The 20,907-nt window shown below is 50.6% G+C and overlaps 2 protein-coding genes across 9 annotated transcripts in view; both read left to right on the forward strand.

Moving 5' to 3' along the window:
* The window catches only part of hnrnpc (heterogeneous nuclear ribonucleoprotein C), a 28,567-nt gene extending 19,177 nt beyond the window's left edge, over positions 1-9,390 (forward strand). For 5 of the 8 annotated variants that reach the window (XM_059951547.1, XM_059951552.1, XM_059951549.1 and 2 more), the window contains 7 exons: positions 1,469-1,544; positions 2,082-2,132; positions 2,883-2,933; positions 4,530-4,795; positions 5,086-5,199; positions 6,974-7,092; positions 9,147-9,390. In XM_059951547.1, the coding sequence (XP_059807530.1) occupies positions 1,469-1,544; positions 2,082-2,132; positions 2,883-2,933; positions 4,530-4,795; positions 5,086-5,199; positions 6,974-7,092; positions 9,147-9,230 (761 nt within the window). In that variant the 3' untranslated portion in view covers positions 9,231-9,390. Of the gene's footprint in view, positions 1-1,468; positions 1,545-2,081; positions 2,133-2,882; positions 2,934-4,529; positions 4,796-5,060; positions 5,200-6,973; positions 7,093-9,146 lie in introns of all 8 variants that reach the window. The other 3 variants (XM_059951550.1, XM_059951554.1, XM_059951553.1) reach the window with 3 other exon arrangements.
* A 6,050-nt stretch (positions 9,391-15,440) lies between these two features.
* ndrg2 (NDRG family member 2) overlaps positions 15,441-20,907 on the forward strand; it is a 127,448-nt gene continuing 121,981 nt past the window's right edge. Inside the window, exon 1 of the mRNA XM_059951578.1 lies at positions 15,441-15,757. Coding sequence (XP_059807561.1) covers positions 15,702-15,757 — 56 coding nt within the window. The 5' untranslated portion in view covers positions 15,441-15,701. The remainder of the gene's footprint in view (positions 15,758-20,907) is intronic.

Raw genomic sequence — 20,907 nt, forward strand, 5'->3', positions numbered from 1 at the left:
CCCTGAAACCATCTCCATTGATCACACATTCTCTACATTGCATTCTTGCTCACTCACCCACTCTCCTGTTGTCATCTCCTCATTCTCTCCCATTCCGTGTCTTTCATCTTCCCCTGTCCTCTTCACCTTGCCTTCACTTTCCCTCTACTCCCTTTCTCCCTTAGGCTCTCACCTTCACTGGGGACAATTCACAGTGGCTGATTAATCCATGCATGATTCTGGAATGATGGAGAGAACCGGACCAGTGAAGGGGGGAGAGGTGTGGAGGCATGGCTATCAAGGGTCCTTAAAGAGGAGTTCAGAATGTTTGAATGATCAGGGTAATTGGGACAGATAACAGTGAGTGTCTGGAGCAGGTTTGAGGTTCACATGGTTTTACCCCTCCTGGGTCTATACCTTTCTCAAATCCTGTCCGAAATAATGCAGCAAATTCACTAGCACCATCCCAAGAGGCAGTCAGGCATGTGTAATAACTGCTGAGTTCCCATTTTGGGCTGAGGCCCTCATCATTATTGGAAAGGAAGTGGAGTAGAAACTAGAACAGGAAGAGTAGGGAAATCACTGACATTAAGAAATTTGTTGTTTTGTGGGAGCAGTACAGTGCAAGACATTGTAACTTAGCAATTTTAAAATAAGATATAAATAGTGGAAGAAAGGGTCCATGGACTGTTCTGAAATCTAATGGCAGAGGAGCACGAATTTGCAGGTGATAGGTGGATCCACATAAGAGGGGAAAGGCAAGAGGATATGGGTGGTGACGGTTGGAAAGACAAGGCTGAAGAAGAGAAAGGCTTTCATTTTGTATTCACTTTACACTCGCAACTAACCTTGACTTCAGTGCCCAGCACCTCCACAATAGAATTAGGGCTCTGGTCTTGGGGTGTTATCAGGTTTGTTGATCAGATAAGCTTAACGCTGTGTGTTTTGCATGTTCCACCCCTCAAAGGAAAGGTTGGGTAGATACCAGCTTCATTCCCTGGTACAAAAGAAATTGAGGGGTGACCTCAACCTTCAACCTAAACAAGATGCATAATCTAGTCTTTTTCCAGAGAAGGAGGTGCTAAAGGTGAGAGGTCATAGGTTCAAGAACAGAGGTGAGAGACATCAAGAGCAGCTTCATGCTAGGAATGAGCTGTCAGAAATTGTTAACACAGGCAGATCTGAAAACTGCCGAGGTAATTATACAAAGGGGAGAGGTTTGGAGGGATATCGGCAGATGGGATTTCATGGTCAGTGCATTTCAAGTTGGACCAGGACAACTCAGGGACTTGGGTTATATTTTCTTTGTGACTGTTTTTCTGAAATCATAACAATGTGCTGTTTGTGCTATGTACTGTGTGTGCTTTTGCACCTTGGCCCTGGAGCAATGTGATTTCATGTGGCTAAATTCAAGTATGATTGAATGAAAATTAAACTTGAAACCAGGCCATGACTCTAGCTGATTCTCTGTGCCTGCATTGTGTTACAGACATCAACCTGGCTGGGGAGCCCAAACCCAACAGACCCAAGAGTGGCCAGAAGAGATCTGCTTCCGACATGTATGGGTGAGTCTGCTTGCACTGCATCTTCTGCCCCATCCTCTCCTGCCTTCACCCAGATCCCAACAACGATTGGTGAGGGGAGGGTGGGAAGCTCCCTGCTCCTGAGCAGAGGAACCCCTTCTGTGAGTGTGTGTGTGGGGGAGATTTGGTGGTCTCTTCGCCCTCCTTCAAAGCATCCCTGCTCCATCTCACTGCGCCCCTCTGTCATTGTGCTTTTCTCCAAGAGCCTGTGGTGTGGTGATACACAGGGAGTAGCCACTCCTATATACAATGCAGAGGCAGGTCCTTCAGTATCACTACAGGTCCCCATCCACATGTATCCCTGTTGACTGGCACTTGGTTCATAGCCTTTGGGTGTTTGTCAGGATACTTCTGTGTAGTGAGGGCCTCCACTTACCCTTCAGAGAGTGGGTTCTGTATTGGAATCTTCGCCGCCCCTTCCTCCTCCTCCACTATCACCTGGCTGGTCCCTAATCCTGCCCCCTTGTCTCAGACACCTCTCTGTCCTCGCTGGAAATGCCCCTCTCTCTATCTTCACAGGTCCACCTCTGACCTGGACTATGACTACTACAGGACCGACTTCTATGACAGGTAAGGAAACCTCCCCACATGGTGTGATCCACTGGCCTTACACCACGTAACCCCAGCCCTGACAACCCAGTCCCATAGTTTGCCCTGGTTTTCCTCCTACAAGCATGGTGGGGAGTGGAGCAGCATCATGGCACAAGGGCTTGGATGTGGGGGTGTATGAGGCTGGTGAACAGTGGTCCCAATGTGAGGGTGTGGGGAGCAGGGTGGTGACCACCCTTCCCATAACCCCCCCTGTTTAAGGGTCAGATTATAATACACAGAAGCAGAATTGGGGCATTCAGTCCATTGGGTCTGCTGCACCATTCAATCATGGCCGATTCATTTTCCCACTCAATCCCAAGGAAAGACAGGTCAAGAAACAGTAGTCTTAGGAGAGGGTTGACCCCAGGTCCAAGTGTCCGGGGACGGAGAGCACTGAGGGATAACAGTGACCCCAGGCAAGGGTTGAGGGTGAGTGACTGTGGTGATCTCAGGTTGAAGGGTGGAGAGAGCAGTGACTCAGGATAGGTTCACGGGACAGTCCAAGGGAAGAAGGATGAGACCCTCAGGGCAAGGGAGAAGTAGCCAAGAGGCAGCGAAAGGGATGGGAGAGCTATAGGTGGAGGGGTGGTCTCAAGATGAGGACTTGGATATTGGGGTTAAGGATTGGTTTGTGATGAGAGTGGAGTATATTCTGAGTTTGCTGACTGTGTGGGATGTGGAAGTAATCCTTTATTTTCTCTCTTCCTTCCCCATACCTGCCAACCTCAGTGCACCCCCAACTAGACAGTCGGAAGCATACGAGATCCCATCGCTAACCCGGTAAGAGTTGCCTAAAACCAACCTGCCTCCCTCTCCTGTGAAATATTTGCCTGTACTGTCACGAGGAGGGGTTCACCATTCCTCACCTCCAGCGGGGTGGCCATGGGAAGCGATGACGGTGGGGGGAGTGTGGGTGAATGCAAGCAACACTACCTCCTCTCCACTGATACGAACTGTATGTTTAGAGGTTGAGTTCCCTGACTGGACTGGGAGTAACCCTTCTGTCCCAACCTTGAATATATCCAGTAATTTGTTTTCATCTCCTCCTCTCCCTCATATTATTTTGAAACTGAGTCATTAGTGAGGCCAAATTTAGAGTATTGTGTGCAGTTCTGCTCACTGACATTCAGGAAAAATATTAGAACTTAAAAGAATGAGAGAAAATCCATGGATGTTGCTGGGACTTGACCTGACTTCTACAGAAAGTTATAGGTTAGGGGTTTATTCCCTGAAGTGAAGGAAAATGAGGGGAGATCTTAGGTTTAAAAAGTTATGACAGGTATATAGGGTGATTGTTTTTGTGCTGCAGTGCACTGTGATTCCTCTATCCCCATCTGACTCCCACCTTCCCATCCTTCAGTCCTGGTAACTTAACCTCCCTAGCTCTCAAGAGGAAAGATTCCCCATTCCTGCCACAGAAATTCCTCAGTCTCCATCTTAACCAGATGGCACCTCATCCGATGCTATTGCCCTACGGTTCTAGGATTTTCTCGCCCCTTACCGGGGAAGCACCCTCTCAATATCTGCCCCATCAAACCATCTTTGTAGAATATGGCACCTTTAAATAAGATGACCTCTAATTCCCGTAAACTCCCTTTGAGTGTAGGCTCAACTTCCCAGTCCTTCTTGGAAAATGATGATTCCTCCTTCATGGTGTTGGCCTCCCTCTTGTTCTTTAAAGCTCCAGTCTTTTCTTCCAGTAAAACCCCTGAATTGCCTCCTGTGTACCTCACAGCAACAGAGTCCGAGGTTTGAACCCCTGTGGCGTTTGAAGATTACTGGGATGATGGTATTGTTCTGTGGGAGACAGTCTTCCACAGCCCATCACAAATAAAAGTCTGGTACTAGGGTGAGGAGGGCTGGCAGGTTTATTATCTCTGTTGTTTTGTAGCAGTACACAACATAACTACAGGTGACAATAAAGAAAGAATGGTGAGGTAATGTTCATGAGTTCAGAATTTTGATGACGGAAGGGAAGAAGCTGTTCCTGAAATGCTGTGTTGGATGTCTCAAGACTCCTGTAATTCCTCCCCACTGGTAGTAATGAGACGAGGGCATGTCCTGGATGAGAGTCTTTAATGACTGATGCTATCTTCTTGAAGCACCGTCTTGGGAGATGTCCTTAATGGGTGGGGAGGATTGTGTTCTTGATTGCTAGCTGTGTCTACAATCCACTGTAGTTTCTCTCGATCCAGTGGTGCAACCAGTCAGAATGCTCTCCACGGTACATCTGTGGGGATTTGCTGAAAGTATGTATCAGATCTCAAACTGAACGAAGTAGAGCTGCTGGCTTGCCTCTTTGTGAGTGCATCATTGTGTTGGGAGAGGATGGGAGATGTGACCATTTCTAACTATTGTACCCCTCATACACTGTAGGATGTACCCCTATCCCAGCAGGGTGCCTCCCCCATTGCCCAGGCCTGTGACCATTGCCAAGCGCCCACGGGTCACAGTCCCTGTTCCAAGGAGAGGCAAGGGGAGCTTCAACAGCAAATCCGGTCAGAAGTCTGCATCGTCGGGGAAACCAGGTACTGGCGTCAGAGGTTCTGTCATCGTGTGCGTCCTCGACCCTCGACCAGTGCTGCTCCAGGGTCAGACACAAGGTGGGACTCCCTCTGCATCATCCCATCACACACTCCCAGGTACAGGTCACACACAGGGTGAGGTTCACTCCACAACATCTTGTCTCATTCCCAGACACAGGGTGAAGTTCTCCCCACACCATCTCGTCTCACACTCCCAGGTACAGGGTCAGACATGGGCTGAGATTCTCCCCGCACCGTCTCATCTCACACTATCCACGGTCCATGGGTGGGTGGAGTGTGTCGAGGGGTCGAGGTGGGGGTGGGTGGGGATGTTTGTGTCTACCCCACCCATGTACTCACAGTGTTGTGTCTTCGCCCTTTTGCCCGCACCCCGCGCCGCCGACAAGTGAAAGCCAACGACCTGGCCACCATCAAAAAGGAACTGACGCTGATCAAAAGCAAGGTGGACTCGTTGCTTGACAGCCTGGAGAAGATAGAGAAGGAACAGTCAAGCCAGTCAGGTTAGCCTCTTCTCTCCATTCCCACTATTCGTGACTACAGGCTCACACAGGAGACTGTGATTATATCCCACTGCCTCACTGTGAAGTTTGGGTGATCTGCCTCCACACTTGCCTTTCCTACAGGCAAGACTTGGGGGCAGTATGGTGTCCCACAGCCTCCTAGTGCTAGACACCAGGGTTCCACCACTATTTGTCTGTCTTTGGAGTTTGCGCGCACTCTGAGACACCCTGTATTTTCCCCAGGGTCTCTAGTTCCCTCCCATGACCCAGGGACAAATAGATTGGTGGGTTAATTATTCTCTACAGTGTCTTGGTGTAGGTAAGAATCTGAGGGTGTCAGTGGGAATGTGGAAGCGGGGGGTGGGGGTAGCAGTGAAACAGGATTGGTGTAAGGCTGGTTGCTGGCCAGTATGGATTGGATAGGCTGAAAGGACTGTTTCAGTGCAGGATCTGTCTGTCTGACAAGGTCAGAGTCATTTTGTGAGGGAGCAGGCTTTTCGACCTATTTTATCCATGCCTGCCATTCAAATCAGTCCGACCTTGATACTGTTTAATTCAACCCCCACCCCACATTCCGAACAATTCCTCCTAGATTTTCACCCACAGACTGCGGGCTAATTGCAAACAGCTTATTGATCTGACCCGCACGAAACTCAACTCTCTACTGCAGGTTGGAATTTAGAAGAATATAAGGGGGTTTGCATAGAAACTTACATAATTTATGATAGAGTTGTTTGCACTGGTCGGTGAGATTGGAAGTAAGGGACACAGCTGGGGGAGATGAGGGTGATGGGGAAAAGGGGAATTAAAGTGGAACTGAGACCACAGCCAGATCAGCCGTGCTTATTGAATGGCTGAGGAGGATTGACAGGCTAAGTGTCTGAATCTGGTCATATTTATAAAAAGCACAGGGTCACAGGAAGTGCGCAGACAGGGCCAAAATGAACCACGCACCCCACCCTGGAGATCGAGGTCGACTATCTATTTTATTTATTTAGCAATACAGCACGGAGTAGGACCTCTCGGCCCTTTAATCCATGCCGCCCTAGCAACCCCTGACAAATCCAATTAAGGCTGACCTAATCATGGGACAATTTACTATAATCATTTAGCCTACACTGTATGTCTTTGAACTGTGGGAAGAAAGCAAAGGACTGAGAAAACCCATGCATTCCACAAGGAGGACGTACAGAGACTCTGGAAATGAACTCAGTACTGCAGAATGCCCTGAGCTTTAATAGTACCGTGCTAACTGCTACACTACCACTACTATGTCCTTGGAGTCTGGCTCAACGCTCACTCCACAGTTTCTCATTCCCTCTCCCACAATCTCATGCGAATTTGGGTGGGTTTCCATTTGCAGAAAGGTAGGTCTCCCCCATCTCCATCCTTGAGGATCTGGACCGTCGTCATCTGTGTCGTCTCCCTGTCAGGTGGGGTTGTGGCTGTCTCCCAGATTGTGAGAGGGGAGGGATGTAAGTGCAGACGGGTTGACAAACTCCCAATGAAGTTGGAAGGAGATGATGCTCCTGACCCACAGGTGACTGAGCAATGAGGGAGTGGATGTCCCCCTCTTGCTCTGGGGGAGCAGTGGAGGCAGGCGTGTTGAAGGGGAGACAATGGTTTCTTTTCTCTGCACACCCTCTGTGGCGTTCTGCAAGGTATTGGGGCCTGCGCACCCCATGTGTTTTGCTGGTCTGGAAGCCCTCTTTTTTTCCCCCTACTGTCTAAATTTCACTCTACCATCGTATTCCTCCCTCACCAAACCTGACAGAAGTCAAGAGCGAGAAGATGGAGGAGGGGAGCGGAGCCAAGGGCAGCAGCGAGTCAAAGAAGACGGAGAGTGAGGGCACTGGCGAGGAGGGCGATCTGGAGGATGAAGAGGAGGAGCAGGTACTGGTGAAGGAGGGGCTGGGAGAAGGGTTTGGGTTGAGAGGGGTGGGGGTGGTGTCTACTCTGCAATGTCCTCCAGCCCACTGGGTAAGCAGATCCTTACCAGCCTGTTCCTATTGAGGAAAGTGGCTGGATTAAATACTCGTCTCACCCTGGTGTTCTGCCCCAGAGGTCAGCGCTTTTCCTACTAGTCAGAGAGCACCACAGTATAGAAACAGGTCTTCTGTGCTGACCTGGTCTGCTAGTCCAGGGGTCGGCAACGTTTACCACTGAAAGAGCCAATATGGACCCATTTCCCACAAAAAAGAAAATACTGGGAGCCACAAAACCCATTTGACATTTAAAATGAAATAACACTGCATACAACTGTTTTTTTTGCCTTTATGCTATGTATAAACAAACTATAATGTGTTGCATTTATGAAATTGATGAACTCCTGCAGAGAAAACGAAATTACATTTCTGCATGCAACAAAAACATTTTGAACTCCGAAAAAAAGACGTCGGGTTGAAGGTTACTCCATAGTTAGCCTACCTTGGATCGAAGAATTAAAAGAAAGCGCGCACTGGTGGGTGTCAGGCATTGGCAGTGGTGATGTATATTAATAGCGATAAAAAACACGTTGTAGCGGTGTAGCGCTACATGCAGCGCTAAAATAAAGACACTGCAGTCAAAGGTAACTTTATTCGAACTAAACAGCCTTGATTTAAAGCCTCCCTCAATCCGTCCTCGTGGGCGCGGATGCTCCAAAAGACATGTACTCACAAACCCCCGTAGGCTAGCTCCCTTAGCCGGAACGGTGGCTAATTGTGAGCTGGTTCTGATGTGCCAGGAAATGGGGTCTCCACAAAGTTTTTAGATTGTACAAGATCATTATAATCTTCAAATTTCGAATTACATTTCAAAAACTAACAAACCACGGGGAGCCGCAGCACAGAGATCAAAGGGGCGCATGCGGCTCCGGAGCCGCGGGTTGCCGACCCCTGGCCTAGTCCCATCTATCTGCAGCTGAAGTGGCCCTCTATACCTCTCATCCATGTACCTATCCAAACTTCTCTGAAATGTTACAATGAACCCACATCTATACTTCCACTGGTAGCCTTTTTCACACCTGCATCACCCTCTGAGTGAAGCAGTTTGCCTTAGAGTCCTCTTACGTGTTTCACCTTTCACCCAAAATCTGTGACCTTGTCTCACCCAACCTGAGGGGAAAAAAGGCCTCATCATTTTATATACCTTTATCAGATCTCCCTGTGGTCCAGGAAATAAGTGTGGTGATACACACTTCTGAGCGTTTCTATTTTCTGCTTGGTGGGGGGCGGGAGAAGAGAGAATGTCTGCAATGGATCGGATCTTGGCTGCTTTACTGAGGTAGTAGAGTCAAAGGATAGGGTGCTATGTTTAAAACTTGTTAGTTTCATGGATAGAAGAGGCCAGGTGGGTCCGGTTTAGATGGGTTTCATGGTCAGCCAAAGACCCTAGGTGGGCCAAAGGGTCTTCTTCATTTTTGTAAGGCTCTGTGGCAATGAGTGGAGAGAATTGGCAGGCAATGCCTTGGTGTGGCAGGAAGGGGATGGACCATCCACATAGAGGAGAGGACTGTGAAGGTGATGGAGGGCAAGGCTGGGTGGGGGAGCAGGACCTGAGGGTGGAGTTGTTGAAAGGGCAGGTCAGCTCCTCTCCATCACTTGGGTCCTGGGTATGAGAGCAGGGGGTACATCCTGGAGCTGGGTCAGCAGTTAGCCTGTTGTTCAAATACAGGTGTGGTTGCCACATACGTGAGTGGAAATGGGTAGGAGAGTGATGGAGTGGAAATGGGTAGGAGAGTGATGAGGATCCAGGGCAACTACGAGGGAATCCAGGAGGCAGCCAACCTGAGTTGGTTTATTGGACTTGGACTATCGTGTATTGGGTTGGGGGGGCAGGAGAGGGAGTGGGGATTATGGAGTTTAAAGCTGAGCATCCACCAGGATGTGAGAAGCGTTGTCTGCCAGGGTTCCAGTTCTAGAGCCTCAGTAACTGAGTTCCCTCTCTTCCTCCCCCTTCACTTCTAGCTGGAGGACGGCAAGGGCAGGAAGGAACGCGAGGAGGGCGAGGAGGATGGCGGGGATGATGCCAACGGCCAGGACGACCACTAGGCCACTTGCTGTGACCAACGCCTGCGTAAAATTGAAAAAAAAAGAAGACAACCCCCTTCCCTTTCTCTCCTTCCTCCCTCCCTCCCAACCTTCCGAAACCCTCGTTCTCCTTGTTGGGTTCTTGTTTTCTTTTCTATAAAGCTTTCTGTTGCTGAGACGACAGCCGTTTCCAAGCTGATTTTTATTGTGAATTTAAACGTAGCATCTTAACGAGGAACAAAAACGGGGCAGGGCAGGCTCTCACGGCCCAACCCATGAATTGCTTCCCCCCACCCCTCCCTCTCTGTCTCTTCCGTCCATGGGAGCTGGTTGGTTCTTGTCTGCTTGGGAGCATCCCACGCCCTTGCAGAGTCCCAGCATTCTCCCCATCCCCTCGCTTTCTCGTATTCTGTTTGTTTGCTCCCTTGTTCAACAGTGGTGCTTGTTTCAAATGGGTTTGGGATGGTTGGGGTGGGGGAGGGTGAGGAGAGAGGAGCCTGACTCGGTTAAAAATGTGCAGAACCTTGGATCAGTGATGGTAATGGGTTCAGGGACTAATCTTACCTTCTCCATTGTGCAGGGCACCCTGTTTGTGTTTCTGGTACTGGAAAGCAGGCTGGAGACCTGTAGGACAGAGCAGAGGGTTCTTGCTGTGTGGTGGGGTGACCCTCCTGAGGTCCTAGACACCCAGCCTGTGATCACTCCAAGGCTGGATATTGCAGTGGGGGACCTTGGGAGAGGGGCTTATCCAGGGATCACATATCATCCCCTCAGGTAGTCAGTGAGCCCCCAAGACCCCTCAGCATAGCGGCTGTGAGTGGAGCTCACTGTCCTCTGCACACACTTCCCCTTTTCCCCCCTCACCTTCTCATCCTCCTTGTCCTCTTCTTCACCCCTTTCATCTTCCTCAGCCCCCCCCCACATCTCTCTCCTCATTCTTTTATCCTACTCCCCAGTGTGGGAAAGGGGAGTGATTCCAGCCCCCATGTCCAGCATTGAGCTGAAACCTCCACCTGAAGGACTCCAGGTATTTTTTGGGGTGGGGGGGAGATCATATAAGTGTCTTATCATTCATAAGACCCACTGTGGTCCCACAGGTGGGCCACTAATTCCTGCCCCCCAACCTTGTGACCCCCAGCAGCTGAGGAACAGTGACATGCATTCCTGGGTGATGAGCAACTGCCATGGGCCCTGGTGTTCTGGCTGGGCAACGGGATCCCTGTGCGTCATTTTCACTGAGTGAAGCTGCAGGGTATTTCCCTCCCTTCTCAACCATTCACTCTGCTCTTTCCAGTCTCTCTCCCCCCCCCCCCCCCCCCCCCCCCGATCCTTCCCTGCAGCCAAGAGAGCCAAAAGCTTTGCCAGTTAGGAGTTTTTTTTAAACAAAGACTGTGCCCGTTTTAAAGAGCAGGGAGGTGGTGGGGAATGGGTTCTGTGTTAAGGCGTGCTGGCCTTCACTAGACCAGCAGTAGAACGCAGTCTGTATGTTTTCTAGACTTTCATACTGTATCAGTACTGTTGGGTTAATTAAACATTTGAAGAATATTAAGAAAATCAAAAGTTGCCTGGCCTGTCTCTGTGTGTCTCTCCCTCTCACTTTCTCATGCTCAGAGTTCATAAGAGATAGGAGTAGAATAGGCCATTTGGCCCATTGAGTGTGCTCCATGGCTGATTTATTTTCCCCCTTAGCCCCATTCTCCTGCCCTTCCTCTGTAAAGTTTGCTTTACTAATCAGAAACCTATCAACCTCTGCTTTAAATATCCCAAATGACTTGGCTTCCACAGTGGTCTGTGACAATGAATTACACAGATTCACTGCCCTCTGGCTAAAGAATCTCCTCCATGTCTGTTCTAAGCTGAGGGCCTTTGAAGCTGTGTATGATCTTCACTTGAGCCATACATCCCATTGTCCATGCTATGTGTAAAGGAACTCATTTAGGGCATTTACACAGCCCAGCTCTTGATCCAGGGCTTCACAGGTTCCTACACTTGAAATGTGATGGCTTCTCTCTCCCCATCCTTTGTAGGCAATGAGGTGTCAAATTTCACTGCACTTTGGGTACATTTGATCCTCTACACCTTACTGCACTGCATTTTAAACATTCCTTCTAAAGGGTAATCCTTAACTATGTTTTTAAAAACAAAGGCCCCTTGTAATCACTTCCCTTAAATCCAACAGCACAGAATCTGGTCCTTCGACCCAACTCGTCTAGGCCGGTCAAGTTGCATTCTTGAGTTAGTCCCATTTGCCTACGTGTGGCCCTTATCCCTCTAAACCAGGGGCTCCCAACCTCCTTTATGCTAAGATGGAAACCCCTCCCATCCCAACATCTTCTAAACACAGTAATCATACACACTTCCTTTCTCCAACCCATCACCTCCCTCAACTCATATCTGGGGTGATTTAATCTCTTCTGGGGAAGAGAATTCTCAAGACCCCAACAAGGAAAAAAAAACTGTTCTAATTGGATGGCCTGGCTCCCAGCAGGTTCTCATACCTTTCAATAAGATCACCTCTTATACTCTAAATCCCAGTGAACGTGGGTCCAACCTACATGAATTTCCAGCAAAGCACGTGAAAACTGGTGTTTTTATCTGCAGCTTCATGGTTTAGTTCACACTTAACAACTGCTGACCTGGCCTCCAACTTGCTGGAGATGCCCCCAATCAACCTTGCCAACAAAGTTCAAAAGTAAATTTATTGTCTAAGTACATTATGTCACCCATATACAACCCTGAGATTCATTTTCTTGCTGGCATTCAAAATAAACATAAACTTAAATGAAAGAAAACTTAAAAGTTTAAGAAATGAAACTTAAATTGCTCCCAACAGGATTAACGATCAATGTGCTAAAGATAACACATTGCAAATATGAAAATACAATAATAAATATCAAGAACATGAGATGAAAAGTTATTGAAAGCAAGTGCATCAGTTGTGAGAACAGCTCAGTGCTGGGGTGAGAGAACTAGTGCCCTTGAGTTCAAGAGCCTAATGAGTAATAACTTCCTGATTCTGGTGGTATGTGTCCTGAGGAGAACATAGGCTGGATGGTAAAAGTCTTTGATCATGGATGCTGCTTTCCTGTGACAGTGTGCTCTATGGTGGTGGCAGTCCCGTACCCGTAAGTGTCGATATGTGCATTACGTTCCTCTCACCAGCAGGTGGCATGTTATTTGCATGGTGGACCTGAGGGGGTGCTGTTAGTACACTTTTAGAGTGCACCTCCCACACCTTTGCTGCACTTGCAGTGTGTGCCTTCAAGTGGGTGGCAGCACTGCGATCGGGTCCTTCCAACAGTCGAGCATGGCTGGAGTCCTCCCACAAGGCAATAGTGCTGTAGGGGCCCATGCAGTGTGATCCCTCCACCAGGGGTGGTGCTGCTGCTCCCGTATCTGGATCCTCATTACACAGAACTGCTTATAGCGCCTTTCTCCATGGTTCTTCTACCCCACGGGGGGAGGGGCAGTCCAAGCGTCAGCAGATGAGACATTCCATCACTTCGTAGTGCCAAAGTAAATTGATCACCTAACTCTGAGACCTGGAAGCCAACACTTTCCTCTGCAACTGGACCGACAATCAGTAAGAGCAGGGAGCGACACCTCTGCCACCATGGTGCAGCACAGCAACTTGAATCTCAACGTGGATGAGACCTAAGAGGTGATGGTGGACTTTCTGAAGGTGCAGACTGACCGCTCCTTACCGCCCAGCCGTGGTGAGAGTGAGGAGCAAGCACCAAGTTTCTAGGAGTGCACATAATGAATGGTCCCTATGCAGGGCCCTTAGCATTACCAATGATCCCTCCCATCCATACAAGAAAATCTCTTTGACCCCCCTACCACCAGGAAGTACAGTAGCATTAAGACAAGAAGTGTTAGAATAGGAAACGGCTTTTTCCTCTGGGCCGTGAGACCTGAGTGAAGATAGTCTCATTGTTTATGAAGCACCAGTAGTGTTATATTGTTTACTTACAATCACTTACAACAACTTACACATCACACATCATTATTTGTTAAGTTACTTGGTAATTTTGTTTTGTTTTGTGCATGAGTTAGATGTACTGTGTGTGCTCCCTGATCCTAAGGACCATTTGGTACACATGGCTGAATGATAACAAACTGGAATGATTACTTGTAACACTAGTGCCCCACGAAGGCTGTGCCCTCAGCTTTGTACTCTGCTCCCTGTACACGCATACCTGTGAACCAGATTGTGCTCGAACTCTGTCTACGAGCTTGTAAGTGACACCACCATAGTGAGGTGTATCTCAAATTATGGTGTCAGACTACAGGAAGGAGACAGAGAGCTCAGTCAAATCACAAACTTGCTGGCCAGGCAGTAGTTACGGAAAAGTGTAAACAGTTGACGTTTCAGGCCGAGACCCTTCATCAGGACTGGAGAGAAAAAGGCGAGGAGTCAGAGTTGGAAGGTAGGGAAGGGGAAGCCATGGATGGACACATTGGAATGAGAAGTGGTATTAAAATGGGTGGCCACTGGGAGATCCCACTTTTTCTGGTGAATGGAGCATAGGTGCTTGGCAAAGTGGTCTCCCAATCTACGTTGGCCCTCACCGATATACAGGAGGCCACACTAGGAGCACCAAATACAGTAGATGACCCTGACAGGCTCACAGGTGTAGTGTTGCCTCACCTGGAAGGACTGTTTGGGGCCCTGAATGGTAGTGAGGGAGGAGGTGTAGGGGCAGGTGTAGCACTTGTTCTGCTTAGAAGGGTAAGTGCCAGGGCAGAGAGCTTAGTCACATGACAACATCCTTGTCCCCAATGTCAACAGAACAAAAGAGCTTGTCATTGACTTCAGTGGAGCAGAGGTTGAAGAGAGTTGAGTCCCTAGACATGAACACCCCCTGTCCTGGTCCAACTATGTTAACACCACCGCTGAGAATGGTCACCTGGGCCTCGACTTCTTAAGGAACAACCTGATGGCATGAACATTGACTTCTCTAACTTCAGTTAATGCCCCTCCTCCCCTACTTACCCCATCCCTCATATATTTAGTTTCCCCCCCCCCTTTTTCTTTCTCTCTCTGCCCATCACTCTGCCTGTTCTCCATCTCCCTCTGGTGCTCCCCTCCCCCTTTCTTTCTCCCTAGGCCTCCCGTCCCATGATCCTTTCCCTTCTCTAGCTCTGTATCCCTTTTGCCAATCACCTTTCCAGCTGTTAGCTTCACCCCACCCCCTCCGGTCTTCTCCTATCATTTCGCATTTTCCCCTCCCCCTCCTACTTTCAAATCTCTTACTATCTTTCCTTTCAGTTAGTCCTGACGAAGGGTCTCGGCCCGAAACGTCGACAGCACTTCTCCCTATAGATGCTGCCGGGCCTGCTGTGTTCCACCAGCATTTTGTGTGTGTCGCTTAAATAAATTTGACGTGCCCCGTCGACCCAAGCCAGTATTTTATTCATGCACCACAGAAAGCATTCTGTGTGGGTGCGCCACGGCTTGATAGGGCAATTGCTCTGCCTGTGACCGCAAGAGAATGCAGAGAGCTGTGGATACAGCTTAGTACATGTCGAAAACCAGCTTTCTCTCAGTAACGCAGCCAGCAATATCACAGACCCCACTCACCCCGAATATACTCTCCTCCCCATTCTGCCAATGTGCATGAGGTACAAAAGCACGTGCCACCGGGCTCAAGGACAGTTATATGACTATTATAGTCTCCATATACGATAATTTGGACTTAACCTCACAATCTACCTCATGATGCCCCTTGCATCTTGCTGTCTGCCTGCACTGCAATTTCTCTGCAACTGTGACACTTTAATTTACACATATATAACCTCAATTCACTGTGTATTAGACGTGTATGAACAGTATACATGACAAGCTTTTCGCTGTACTTGGTGACAATAATATACCAATTCCATTTCACCAGCCGACCTGCCGAGTCCTCCCAAGGCTCCATTTCCAATGTCCTGTTGCATTCAGATCAGGTGCAGGCGACGTTGACCCTGTAACATGGGTCGGGGTGAGTGGTTGGCGAACCACGCCTCTGGGAGGAGAAGCCGGACTGCAGCCGTTGCGGTTGCCCTACCTGTGAATCCTGCTGTTGCGCTGCAAATGGCGTTGGTTCACGGCCTGCCGTTTCGACCTCCGACCAGGTGGCGGCGCGGTCCTCCCACCACCAGGCGCAGCACTGCTTTCCCCGTGGAGCGGACCTCCCACCGGCTGGGGTCTACGTGAGCTCGTCCCATTTGGCCAATAATCCTTCAAATCTTTGCAGTCCATGTTTTTAATGTTATTATTCTACGCGCTTCTACCATTTCCTCTAGTAGTTATCCCACTACTCGCTCTGTGATAAACCCCGTCCTCTCGCACCTTAACCCGTGCCCTGTAGTTGTAGACTTCAGAAAAGAAGTTGACCTAATCTCCAGGCGTATTCTATTCGGTCACCCCCTCGGCCTCCATTTCCGGGAAAAAACTCCCCTCCTGTCCGATCCAGCCATACCGTCAACTTTGACTGTGAATTTTTGATGCATCCTTTCAGTTTAATCATAGCCTCCCTTCAGCCGGGCGGCCGGAATTACAGGTACACACAGTATTCCGAGCGCCGTGTTGCGGGGTGTGTCAGTGTCACGGTGAGGGATGTGGGGTTGAGTCTGTCACAGCGAGGAGTGGGGGGCGTCAGTGTCACGGTGAGGGATGTGGGGTGCGTCAGTGTCACAGCGAGGAGTGGGGGGCGTCAGTGTCACAGCGAGGAGTGGGGGGCGTCAGTGTCACGGTGAGGGATGTGGGGTTGAGTCTGTCACAGCGAGGAGTGGGGGGCGTCAGTGTCACGGTGAGGGATGTGGGGGGCGTCAGTGTCACGGTGAGGGATGTGGGGTGCGTCAGTGTCACAGCGAGGAGTGGGGGGCGTCAGTGTCACGGTGAGGGATGTGGGGTGCGTCAGTGTCACAGCGAGGAGTGGGGGGCGTCAGTGTCACGGTGAGGGATGTGGGGTGCGTCAGTGTCACAGCGAGGAGTGGGGGGCGTCAGTGTCACAGCGAGGAGTGGGGGGCGTCAGTGTCACGGTGAGGGATGTGGGGTTGAGTCTGTCACAGCGAGGAGTGGGGGGCGTCAGTGTCACGGTGAGGGATGTGGGGTGCGTCAGTGTCACAGTGAGGGATGTGGGGTGCGTCAGTGTCACAGCGAGGAGTGGGGGGCGTCAGTGTCACGGTGAGGGATGTGGGGTTGAGTCTGTCACAGCGAGGAGTGGGGGGCGTCAGTGTCACGGTGAGGGATGTGGGGTGCGTCAGTGTCACAGCGAGGAGTGGGGGGCGTCAGTGTCACAGCGAGGAGTGGGGGGCGTCAGTGTCACAGTGAGGGATGTGGGGTGCGTCAGTGTCACAGCGAGGAGTGGGGGGCGTCAGTGTCACAGCGAGGAGTGGGGGGCGTCAGTGTCACGGTGAGGGATGTGGGGTGCGTCAGTGTCACAGCGAGGAGTGGGGGGCGTCAGTGTCACAGCGAGGAGTGGGGGGCGTCAGTGTCACAGTGAGGGATGTGGGGTTGAGTCTGTCACAGCGAGGAGTGGGGGGCGTCAGTGTCACGGTGAGGGATGTGGGGTGCGTCAGTGTCACAGCGAGGAGTGGGGGGCGTCAGTGTTACGGGGGGGTGAGGAGTGTGTCAGTGTCACGGTGAGGGTGTGGAGTTGAGTCTATTGCACAGTGAGGGGAGTGTCAGAGATGGGCGTGCGGGGATGTGTCTCCTGGTGACCCTCCCTCCTGCCCTCTGTGCTGATCTCCGCTCCGCCCTCCCGCAGCCCCTTGTTTCCGCGCCGAGCTGCTGTTGTTTGGCGCCGACTGAGAGGGGTTGTTGTTCGCTCCCGAGGTCTCACGTGGTTTCCTGGCGTTCCGCCCGTCCTCCTTGCGGGTCCCCACCACCCTCCTCTTCAGCCCTGGCCTTTAACCCTCTCCCGCTCACGGGGAGGGGTGTGCCTCTTCCCAGTCGGAAGGGATTAGGGTTTCAACTCTGTACCTCTCCCCCTTCACCCTCAGTGTCGGAGATGTCTCCCTCGAGTAACACTCTCATCATCCTCGCAACTAGTCCCAGCCCACTCCCTCCTCCGTCTTCGTCCACTCCCTCGTCCTCTCCTTCCTCCTTATTGCCTCCTCCTCTCCCATTGCTGTTTTCTTCCTCCCTCCGTCTCCCCTCCCCCCATCTCTCGCTCCCTACACCACGCTCGGTCGTACTCACGTCTTGCCTCCACTTCTCTCCCACCCCTCTCTCCTTACACCGCTCCTTCCTGTGCCTCTGACCTCTTTTCGACCCTTCTAGCTAACCCTCCCTCACTCCCTCCATCCCCTCCGCATTTTCTCTCCTCTCCCTTTCCTTCCTTCTCTCTCTGCTCCTCCCCTCCCATTCCGTCACCCTCACTCCTGCTTCTCTCCTCTTCCCTCACTCTCTCCCATTCTTTCTCTATCGCCCATTCCCGTTCTTCCTTTCTTCGTCTCTTCTGTCCCCCACTCCCTCTCTCCGCATCCCCATTCCCTCTTTCGTTTCCTTCTGTATCCCCTCTCCCTCCCTCACCGCCCCTCTTCCGCAACACCCCCTCCCCTCCCTTTCCCCACCACGCATTCGCAGTGCCCCAGACACGATCTCCTTAGGACCCACACGTTCCCCCTTCCCCCCCCCCCCCACACACACACTTGCGAACCAACGACCCTCTTCTCTCTCACCGCCGTTCCCTTCCAACGCCCTCGGGTGTGTATTGACTCCCGAGAGGAGCGGAAAGTGGGATGTGGGGCGGTCTTGGGGAGGAAGACGTCTACAGCTGAACAGGGGTTAACGCTCCCTCCCCGGCTGGTGGAAGGGAGCGGGGGCTGGGGGTTGGCTGACCCGTGTCTGCAGACTGATTGATTCCCCGGTCAGCAGGGACGAAGCGCTGACGTTCCCACGGCTCGGAGCGTCGATAAATCCACCCGAGCTGTTTACCACTGACAGCAGAGGAAGGTCACACTTCTGTCTCCCGCCCCCGGAACCATCCCCCTCCCCAAATATAATCTACCCCTCCCCTTCTCTCTCTCCTCCCTCCCTCTCTATTACATATACCTCTCTCTGTCCTGATACTTTCACTCTCTCTCTCTCTCTCTCTCTCTCTCTCAACGACAGCAGAAGGTCAAACTCCTGACTCCAGTCCTCTGTGTCCCTCCTTAGAACCATATCTGTCCCCAAATATATCTTCATAATCTCTCCCTCTGTCCTGACACTTTCTTTCTCTTCCCTTTCTCCCTCTCCCCCTCTCTTCCTCTCTCATTTTCCCTTGCTTTGTTTCTCCCGTTCTCTCAGCCCCCACTGTTCATGTCCCTCCAACTCACTGTCTATCTTTACACTTCCCCCTCACTATAACACCCGTATTTCTTCATTACCTCTCTCGCCAGCTCTGGCCCACCCCTCCCTCCTCCTCCTACCACCTTCCCACTCTCCTTCACTCCCTCACTTTTCTCTTCCTCCTCACTGACTGCCCCCCCCCACACCAGCTTTCATCCCTTACACCCTTTCCCCTTTGCTTTCCTGCCCCCTCTTGGTCGCTGTCAGAGAGGTGGGTGCAGAGGGAGGAGTCCCTCCCCACATTTAAATAGTGCCGGGGGAGGGGGGGGTGCAGTGATCAGTGGTTAGGATTGCAAAGTGTTATAGTGGACTAGCGGGGAGATGGCAGCCTGAGTGGCTTTAATCAGTCACCTGTCATCCTGGTCCCCTCCTAGTCTTGGTGGGGGGAGGGGGGTTGATGGACCCTGACCCAGGCTCTGACCATCTGTGCCCTTCACAGTGACTGAGTCCGTTGCTGACTTGTTCACTCCAGTTAATGTCCACTGCCCAATCAATACCAATTAAAATCATTAACTTGTTAACTCATTAACCTAGACCTTTGAAAAGAAACAGAATGGTACTGAGTCAAACCCTTCCCAACCGGGAATGATCATTCAGCCCATCGATGCTCCTGCTCGACCCCACACACCTTTCTTTGATGCCCTGACAGATCAGGAAATGATCAACTTCTGTCTTAAATACACCCATGGACTTGGTGTCCAACGCAGACTGTGGCAGAGCCTTCCACAGGTTCATTACTCCCTGCCTCAAAAAATCCTCCTTATCTCTAAAGGGTCACCCCTCTATTTTGAGGCTGTACCCTCTAGTTCTGAGCACCTGTACCCCCACCCTAGGAAACATTCTCTCCACATCCACCCTATCTAGTCCTTTCAACATTCAGTGGTTTCACTGAGATCCCCCCCCCCCCAGCATTCTTCTAACTTCCAGTGAGTACAGGCCCAAAGCTGCCAAAAGCTCCTCATATGATTCCCGGAATCATCCTCATGAGCATCCTCTGGACTCCCTCCGATGACAACCCTGTTGGGAAAGTGACCTACCTGGGGGGGAGCAACAGCGGCACAGAGTCTGGCCCTGTGGCTAAGAAGGGTAGGGAACTGAAGGGTAGGGAACTGAAGAGGGTGGCATCAGTAATAGGGGACTGTGTAGACAGGAGGACAGATAGGCGATTCTGTGGACACAAAAAATAAAAATGAATGGTACTTTGGCCCCCCCCCCAGCTGATAGAGTCCACGATGTTTCTGAACGTGTCCACAATATCTTGAAAAGGGAGGGGGAGCAGCCAGAGGTCATGGTACATATTGGTTCCAAAGACATAGGTAGAAAAAGGGCGGAGGTCGTGAAATTAGAACAAAGGGAGTTGTGAAGGAAGCTGAGAAACAGGACCTCAGGGGTAGTAATCTCGGGGTTACTGCCTGTGCCGTGCAACAGCGAGGACAGGACGAGAATGAGGTGGCAGATAAAAGTGTGGCTGAGGGATTGGAGCAGGGGCAGGGATTATTGGAACCTCTTCTGGGACGGGTGGCACCTTTTCAAAAGGGACGGATTGCACTTGAAGCCAAGGATGACCTTAATTCTCGTGGGCAGGTTTGCAAGAGTGGTTGGGAGTGGTTTCAGCTAATATGGAAGGGGGATGGGAACCAGTACGATAGAGCTGAGGATGAGCCGGCAGGTTTACAAGTAGATGATGGGAATAATGAATGTAAGGAAGGACAAGCCAATGATTGGGAACAAATGCAGGCAACAAAGAGTTAAATTGTACCACAGAGGCAAAATTCGAAAGGGCAAAGAATGCAGGACTGAAGGTGCTGTATTCAAATGCACATAGCATTCAGAATCGGGAGGACAAACTCATGGTGCGATTGGTCGGTATGACGTTATGGTCATCGCTGAGTTATGGCTGAAAGAAGGCCGTAGTTGGGAGCTTAACATCAAAGGGTGTCCTTTGTATAAAAAGGACAGGCAGGAGGGCATAGGTGATGGTGTAGCTCTGTTGGTAAGAGATGGAATTGCATCTTTAGAAAGAGGTGACATAGGGTCAGAGAATGTTGAATCTTTGAGGGTTTGAATCTGCAAGGGTTAAAAAAACATTATGGGACTCATATATAGGCCTCCAAATAGTAGCCAAGATGCGGGGTTGAAATTGCAAAGGAAAAGGCATGTACTAAAAGTAATGTCACAGTTGTAATAGGCGACTGCAATAGGCAAGGGGAGTGGGATAATCAGGTTGGTGTTGTATCGCAAGAGAGGGGATTTGTTGAATGCCTATGAGCCGGCTTTTTAGAGCAGTTTGTGCTCGAGCCTACGTGGGGAAAGGCTATCATACATTGGGTGTTGTGTAACAACCCAGATCTTATTAGGGAGCTTAACGTAAAT

The sequence above is a fragment of the Hypanus sabinus genome, chromosome 26 (genome assembly GCF_030144855.1).
Source record: "Hypanus sabinus isolate sHypSab1 chromosome 26, sHypSab1.hap1, whole genome shotgun sequence".
NCBI lineage: Eukaryota > Metazoa > Chordata > Chondrichthyes > Myliobatiformes > Dasyatidae > Hypanus > Hypanus sabinus.